The sequence below is a fragment of the Engystomops pustulosus genome, chromosome 1 (assembly GCF_040894005.1).
Source record: "Engystomops pustulosus chromosome 1, aEngPut4.maternal, whole genome shotgun sequence".
Lineage (NCBI taxonomy): Eukaryota > Metazoa > Chordata > Amphibia > Anura > Leptodactylidae > Engystomops > Engystomops pustulosus.
The window spans coordinates 122,253,156-122,262,230 of NC_092411.1; the positions used below are offsets into that span (position 1 = coordinate 122,253,156).

At 39.9% G+C, this 9,075-nt stretch overlaps 1 protein-coding gene across 2 annotated transcripts in view; it reads left to right on the forward strand.

Annotated features, from left to right (window-relative positions):
* The window catches only part of KDM4C (lysine demethylase 4C), a 265,259-nt gene that overhangs the window by 136,422 nt on the left and 119,762 nt on the right, over positions 1 to 9,075 (forward strand). For both annotated transcript variants that reach the window (XM_072152230.1, XM_072152220.1), the window contains exon 12: positions 170 to 290. In XM_072152230.1, the coding sequence (XP_072008331.1) occupies positions 170 to 290 (121 nt within the window). The remainder of the gene's footprint in view (positions 1 to 169; positions 291 to 9,075) is intronic.

The window sequence follows — 9,075 nt, forward strand, 5'->3', positions numbered from 1 at the left end:
TATCCTTGCTTGATTTTGATGGTAGATTTCTTTGACGAAAGAAAAAAGCAAAACGTTGTAAGTGTCTATCCAACTTTACTATCCTGTACTTCTGGAGATAATTTATAACCTACAAATTGTTGGAGGGTTTTTATTTTGAATAACATACTAAGCCTTTTTGTGATTATAGGGTTGGTCAGAAAACAATGGTAAAAGACAACAAAGAGCAAAAAGTTGGCGACTTCCACTTGGTAAACCTCCTTCGAGATCACTAATGACGGTGGTTAAACAGCAGGCAAATAGCGATGAAGGTATTTATTTTATTTACCAGTCACACATTACTGTTAAAACAACCTTGATACTATGTTATATGTTCTGTATCCAGACTTTGTTACATTTACACTCTACAGCAGGTACAATATTCGCAGAACGTCTTAAAATAAAAAAATTAATACTATGTCTCTGATAACCAATAAGAACAGTGATGCTGTAGAGCATGTGTAACGTGCCCCTGCAGAATCAAGTTCAGGAATGCAGTAATGGGTTTGATTCACTACCCAAATTTGTTTTCATATGCATTTCTTAAATTGTGCTGCTTTGATCAGTAATAAAAAAAAAAGTTCAGGGATGCTGTAAACCTCTTTCACAGTCCTCCTAGAAACTATTAGGGGCATGTTCCCATGCTCGCATGCCTCTTGCCTAAAACCACTGAATTAAGAATTTGCAATTTTTATAATCTGTCACTTCCACGCCATCTGGGCGTGAAGGTGGCATGGCCACCAGCAGAGTGTGCCTATGTACTTTTAAAAAAATTGCTTTTTATGCAAAAGTTTTTCATTTGCTTGGCGGCCTCAGGTACATCAAGAGATTTACTTGGAGTGAGGCCTTTATCATATGTCCGCACACAAGCTCTGGCATATGATAAATTCCCCTCTATGTCACTTCAGGATATGCGTCATGTGAGTGCTGCTCTGATCAGTGTTTCTCAATGCGATTGTATAACTCCGAAAGGCATATTTGTTTATATATCTTCAACGTATGCGTATATCTACAGAATCTGCCAATTTCTTCGATTGAAACCTCTAAAATGCTAATTGTTTCTCTGATTTACTCTCAACTAGACTATTGTAACTACCCACTAATCGGTCTTCAACTAAACTCGCTCTTCTCCAGTCTATTCTTAATGCAGTAGCCGGGCTCATTTATGAGAACAAATTTGTGCCAGTCAATGGACTGGTTGACCGTCTTCTGTTTAAAATAATCACCCTCATCCACAAAGCTCTGTATAATGCTGCAGCTCTCTATCCTGTCCCATCCCTTTTGCCCAACCCATGCTCTTCGATCAGTTAGTAATCTACCTTAACTCAAACCTTTCATGCACTTCCCAAGGACTTCTCCCGAGCTGCACCAATTCTCTGGAGTGTCCTTTCCTGGACTATTGGACTAATACCCAATCTCCAAAACGTGCCCTTAAAACCCATTTCTTTAGGCAAGTCTATCACACTCGTGAACTGCATGAAATTTCAGCTCTGTTTACTAACCCATCCTGTATCACTATTTGGCGCTATATAAATAAAGATTATTATTCCTCTACTTTATTATTCTACTTACCAGAGCGGGTATTTAACATGCTAGTTGTCGCTCTCACCCTCCTACTGAAATAATCATGGGTAAGAGCACAACTTGTGCTGAAAACACGATGATTTTTGCCCTATGACCTGTAAATATGCTATCGGATGCCATGTTGAGTTGAAATAAAGGCTTTGACTTTCCTCCATTTGAGCTGGAAACGCTCTTTTCTTCAGATTTATTAATCTGTCTAAGACAGAATTCTGTTTGTGCTGAAAAACTGTCTGCACCACATTGATATAGGGTTTTAGACCGATTTCTGGCTCTCCTACGAGTAGCTCGACCAAAAGTGACCTCCACCCCCCCCCAGAGTCAGCTCCCAAGGGTAGGGCATATGCGCCCAAGAATGTTACTCCTCCTAATCTTACAATATCAGCAAGTTATCTAACTTGTCTATGAGGCTAGAGAAAGCTGGTATTGCATACTCGTCCTTATTTGTAGTAGCAGTTGCAAAGGCAGACCTGGCGTATCCATCCATTTCCCCCCAATTTTTTCGAATTTAGCTATGGGGTTTCTTTTCAAGTAAGAACCATATTCCATGGTGAGCACATTATTAACCCTACTTATATATTCCCTCACAGATGGAGGTTGTGGCCTAATCCAGTGTGCAGCTATCAATTTTCTTACTTGATATAGGGACCTCTGAATCCCCACGGTTTGAAGTGTTAATAAGTTGTCTATATCCAAAATTCCAAACAGACAGGAGAAAGGTGTAGCTGGTATAGTGACCAAGAATACCCTGCCCAATATTTCCAATGCTTCTTTCCAAAGATTTTCCAATTCCCCACATTCCCACATCATGTGCAGGATACCCGCTTCCTCACGGACCCCTATTTGGTGTAGCAACTGTGGTGATCTATATGCCCTATGTAACATGAGGAGATGGGACATTCTATGAGCCTCACTTGGAGATAAATCTCTAGGCAATCTGACCATTGCTCATCCGATATAGGACCTATATCTCTTTCCCATTTAATGTGGCTTTTAATCTGTGTGTCACCCAGGGATTTGTTCAACAGAACCACATTATAAAAAGAGATCAGTCCTTTGGTTGTAGTGGTCGTCAATACTCTATTAAGGGCTCCACAAGGCCCTAGTGTTATTGGACTTGCACGGTTTTGAGTGTCATATGCATGTCGCAACTGGAGGTATTGGTAGAACCATGCCTGTGGTAGTTGATGGGTGTTACTCAAGTCCTCAAATGTTTTACACATACCGTTAGAGCATAGATCCTCTATAGCAGTGATTTTCAACCTTTTTTGAGCCGCAGCACACTTTTTATACTTAAAAAATCCTGGGGCACACCACCAACCAAAATGACACTAAAACAGTCATATTATACATATAGTTAATAATATAGATTCTAAATTTATTTTACTCACTCAGAGTGAAACCTGGGCCTGTTTCGATAAACACAAAAGGGATATCCTGGCAGGAATGGTGGAAAGACACACACAAAGCTCTTCCTCAACAGTTCTCAGTTTCTCCCTGTTTTTAGTATATGGTGCTGATTATTTTGTGGCTCATGTACTGCAAAATATAGGGGTACAATGAGAAGTACTAAGGCCATGAGGCCAGAGTACAAGTCCAGCTCATATACTCAGCATATGGGCTGGTACTTGTAGTACTCCAGCCTCATGACTATAGTATTTCTCATTTTACATTTCTCATTGTTATATGCAGTATACTGCTGGAGTACTAAAAGTACCAGCTCATATGCTGAGTATTTTGCCAACAGTTCATATACTCAGGCAAAAGCTCATATAGTCAGCATTACTGGTGGGCATTACCTTGGCGGTGGGCAAATGCGGGAGTCTCTCCGCTCTCAGGATGATGCGTCGGCCTCGGTGACGTCATTTTGTCGCACGAGGTTCAAAGCTTGCGCATGTGTTATTGTACACGTCTCCTACATTGTCAGAAGCCGTGACTGCGCATCGCTGCGCATTGCCGGGAAACAAAACACAGGGGGCACCATAGTTTGGGGAAATTTCCCCGCGGCACACCCGACCATGTGTCACGGCACACTGGTTGAAAATCACTGCTCTATAGTAATGATACCTTTGTTTTCCCACGGTGAAAAACCTTCTAAGCGGAAAATTTCGGGTAAAGCAGGGTTTCTCCATATAGGGCTAAAGGGGGTATATTCGGGGACTCCCGGAATAGCTTTCACCTTGGTCCATATCTTCTCCATTAATACCAAAGTAGATTTCTTATATAACTGACCACCTTCAAAGCTGGCTTCAAGGGCGTGTGCTGGGGTGGGGAACCCAGTCCATGACATAATCAGTCTGCTAGCTGAGTTAACTCCCTCTTTCCTACCCCAGCCCGCAAAATGCTGAATCTGCGAGGCCAAAAAGTATAACCATGGACTAGGAATAGCAAGTCCACCATCTGTTTTACTCCGCTGAAGCGTATCTAAGCTAATTCGCGCCTGCTGTCCCTTCCTAATCAATTTGCGAAACAGACCTTAAATTTTGTGGAAATATGACTGCGCTATCCAGACCGGAGAATTGTGTAAGATATACAAAAGCTGCGGCATTAGGACCATTTTAACTAAATTGCCTCTGCCTACCTCGGGGAGAGAGGTAATTTACACCACATCTGAATCTTGGTCAAAAAACGAGAAAGTAGCGGTTCTAAGTTGTCCTTTATATAATCCTTTGGTTGCTTAGTTACCATTACCCCTAAGTATTTGATCTTAGATTCCACCTGTAGAGAACCCAGAGTATGAGGGTCCCCCGGGATAGGATCAAGAGGAAGTAGGACTGATTTGTTCCAGTTAATACTGAATCCTGAGTATTATCCAAAAGTATTAATTATGTCTATTGCTCCTGTGAGGGACCTATCTGTGTCGCCAAGATATATCAATAGGTCATCAGCATAAAGAGAGACACGTTCTTCCCTGTCTCCACCTGCAAATCCATGCAATTCTGTGGTGTTTCTATGTAGGGCCGCTAAAGGTTCTATTGTGAGCGTGAACAAAAACGGAGAGAGCGGACAGCCCTGTCGCGTCCCTCTCTCCAGTTCAAAGGTATCGGAAACCAGCCCATTGTATAACAACTGGACATTTCTAATAAAATTAGGGCTGAAGCTTATTCTACTCAGAACGGCCCATAAAAAATCCCACTCGACGCTATCAAAAGCTTTGGCAGCGTCAAGTGAGAGAACCGCCCTCCCAGTCCTTCCATGTCCCTCTGCCTGAATATTAAGATATAATCTTCTTATATTGACCGCCGTGGACCTATCCGGCATGAATCCCGATTGGTCTGTGTGCTCAAGTGAAGTGATTACATTATGGAGACGATTGGCCAGGGCTTTGGCTAATAATTTAATATTGACAGTGAGCAAGGATATCGGATGGTATGAGTCCGGGTTCCTCAGGTCTTTTCCTGGCTTTGGCACTAACACCACTATTGCCTCCCGCTTTGATGGTGGGAGGGTACCTTGCTCCGCTGATTCTCCAACCACCTGCAATAACCTAGGTAACAGTATCTCCTGATGTTTTTTAAAGAACTAACCAAAATACTGTTGACCTGACAGAATTATGTCCTAATTTTCTGGAGTAAAGTAAGCTAACAAATTGGAGATGCAGAGTTGGACTTGACCGTCTACATTTATCACCCAGCACTAGAAGCTTATATGAATAAGCTACAGATTAAGACTGTCTAGTCTAACTATGCACTGTCTAACATTAGAACACTTTTTATAAATTTGCCCCAATGTTCCCATAAGATCTAAATAAATTAAACTTGCTTTTATCACTAAAATTAACTATGGACCACTTTTCCCCTGTCCACACAACATCCTCAGCTCTTTTTTCCCCCATTAAAAATGTTTTTAAAATGGTAAAAACCTCTACCAAAATATATTATGAATTATGTACAGTGTCAATCCATCACCATTTTCCATCACCATTTTGGTGTCCTAATATATGGGAGAATCTTCATTTTAATTTAATATAAGGATTGTGTTTCCAGGTGAAGCAGAACAAGAGATATCCATTCTTAAAGTTACTGTCGGGAATTCTGACATAGAATCTCAATTCGGATATTACATTAACCCCTTAACAACTTCATGTCGCTGCCCATTTGTTTGAATCTGACATGTCACTATAAGTGGTTGCAGCTTTGGAAAGTTTTGAGGTTATTCAGGCGATTTTAAGACTGTGTTTTCCTGTGACACATTGTACTTTGTGTCAGTTAAATTATTTGGGTGATATGTTTTGAAAAAAATTTATATTATTAAAAATTAGAAATATTCTCTATGTTCTAAATGTTCTACTTTTCCAACACATAGACATAACACCAAAATAACTTGATAAAGCAGACATTCAGTAAATGTAAGTTAGGTTGGAATTCTTTTTTAAGCGTTCTCTCATTTTTGTAGAATGTTATGGGGTTTAGAGGCTTTTACATTTTCGTTCAAAATGCAAAATTATACTTTTGAGGGACCTGCTCAGTTTTCACCTAACATTGAGAGCCCTAAAAAATATTTGATAAAAAACAAAACAAAATGCACATTGAGAGCCCTAAATAATAGTAAAGCCCCATAATTTGCCTTATTATAGAAAGTGCACCCATTTAAGTATGTAAAACAGCTTTTATTAAGTTTATTAACCCCTAAAGTGTTTCATACAGTTGATTAGAATTTTGAAATTGTCATTTTTATGGGTAAATGTACGCCATAAAATTTGCCATTACCCCACACTTGGTAAACTGCTTTATGGGCACACGTCCATTGGAAGGAAACTGTGCCATTTAGAGCACATCTGCATTATCACTTTTTAAAGGCTATACAATCTTTATAAATATTTTTTTTATTTTACAAATACCTAATTTTAGAACGTTTTAGCTTATTGATGAAATTTCTTAACACTTTAATGCATGAAGATAAAGAAAATAATTCTTGTTTTCATATTTTTAGCACATGGTATCTGCACAGGTCATGTTCAAATAGGACGTGTGTAGCCAGATGGTGTAAAGGGGTTGACATGAAAATGGATAGCATCTGACAAGACTAGGAGGCAGTGTGAAAACTGCAAGATGGAGATATATATATATATATATATATATATATATATATATATATATATATATATATATATATATATATATATATATATATATATTGTGTTGTGAATATAAAACTTGCTTGCAAACTGTAATGGCGTTTGTGAGATATAGGTTACACATCTTGCTGCTACTTTTTTTTTTTATACTATGGCTGACAACTCACTGACACATTTTGCTTGATATTTTCTTGCAAAATGGTTATAGCTGCTGTTAATGTGATCACCCTACACTTCTTTCTAGAAAATAATCTTCTTTCAGCACAAGAGGAGCAGTAGGGAAGAAAAAAGGCATGTAATTTCATTATCCTTGGCTCAAGTTTCAATTCTGTTTATCACCGAGTTTGTAATTAATTTACTCAGTGTGAATCTTCATCTGCTCATCCGTCACCCACCTAATACCTGCATTTTAGGATGTAATTTATGTGAAGAAACCCTACATTTATAATCTCAGCCCAGTAGTTCTGCCTCACATAGCTCAGTTTGCTTTTAAGCATCTCTCCCAGAAAGGAGCAGCAGCCTGTGATCCATATCAGTATAATCTTTTCATGCCTTGAGGGGCTGCAAGGAAAAGTGGGTTTCATTCTGATTGCAATATATAATAAATAAAATGGCTTGATTAATATCATAGCATAGTTGGCGTTGAAATTAAAATTTAAATGTGTAGGCGGCTAGAGCAAAATGACTGGTTTACAAAGCTTTAAAGCTAGCACGTATCACCACAGTATGCTGTAATCTTTACCAAATTCAGAAGCAACGTGGGAGAATTCTAATTGAGGTGCAGATCTGGTTAAAGCGCTAACAAGCCATGGATGCAGTAGGCTTTTTGAAAATGAAACATGTACCAAAAAAATAAATGCTTTATTTATTACTGGGCATCAGCCTATTTTAATGAATCAGATTCAGTTTCACTAATATGGGCATTGTATACTAATGTATTAGAAGATTCCCTACAATGGAAAAACCACAAAAAAGGAAAACAAAGACTCACTCTTTGGTTCAGTTTTCAAAGAAGTTGTTGATTTTACTGGTCAACCTCTCCTTTCTTTACATGTTTTACCTGCATATAAATTAAGTATATTTGAAGGTTTGGCTGTACACACAGAGGTATTATATATCTCTTAGTAGTAGTGTAGGGGTGGTCCACAAACTGTTAGGAAAGCCTACATTTACACACCTTTGGACATCCACAAGTAGTTAATATATTCTTTTTGAAGTACAATGTAAATCCAGTGAAGGTGTTTGCTTGCTTCTATATTCCTTTAGTTGTACAATTAGGAAAAGAAGGGTCACATTTTTTAGCATTACAGCAAAGGATTGTTCAAGGATGGGTATTAATGCAAAGAGGTGGCCACTGACAATTTAGAATTCTATAGTATTCAGTTAAATTTAAAGTAATCAACCAGAGGGAAAAAAAAGGCTACAAATACTGACCTCCACTCCTCTTCATCTTGATCCTGGGGCTGTCAGTCCCTAATCTTCACATGCCCGGATCATCTAGAAAAGAAACTTCTAATTAGAAGCACTGAGCGCAGAGACAAGATGTTCGGTGCTCCTGGCTGCTAATTATGCACGCTTCCGGTAGAGGGAGGTGACGTCATGTGAGAGGCGTGAAGTCACCTTGCTCTCCCATGCTCCCTCTCCCAAGGCGTGCATTAATTGGCATCCCAAAGCACCGTATGTCTTGTCCCTGCTCTCCATGCTGTTAATTTTCTAGGTGATCCGGCCTTGTTAATATTGGCGACAGACAGCACCGGGATCAAGGTGAAGAGGACTGGAGGGGAGTATTTGTAGCCTTTTGTTGTTTTAACTGGGGGATTTCCTTTAATTTCCATTTAATGAACATTTTTTTTTTTTTATATTATAGTTTCATATTATAAAACGGTGTTAATGTGGCACTAGATTAACTTGAGTAGGATTGAGTTGCTACATGTGCTCTTATAGTAGCAGTGCTGTGCAGGGTAAAGCTTAGAAATGACTACTAAAATGGCATGTTATACATATCATATATACTTGAGTATAAGCTGAGTTTTTCAGCACAATTTATGTACAAAAAAAATAAACTGAGTACTCACCATTCCGACGCCCCGGGGAGCTCTTCTTCTTTCCTCGTGTGCTGCTGACATTGCAGTTGTGTGTTGCAGCCAGGTCATGCACAAATACGCAGGCTATGCGCTACATTGGACTGGCAGGCTATGCGCTACGTTGGAGCGGCAGGCAATGCGCTACGTTGGAGCGGCAGGCCAGGCGCTACGTTGGAGCGGCAGGCCAGGCGCTACGTTGGAGCGGCAGGCCAGGCGCTACGTTGGAGCGGCAGGCCAGGCGCTACGTTGGAGCGGCAGGCCAGGCGCTACGTTGGAGCGGCAGGCCAGGCGCTACGTTGGAGCGGCAGGCCAGGC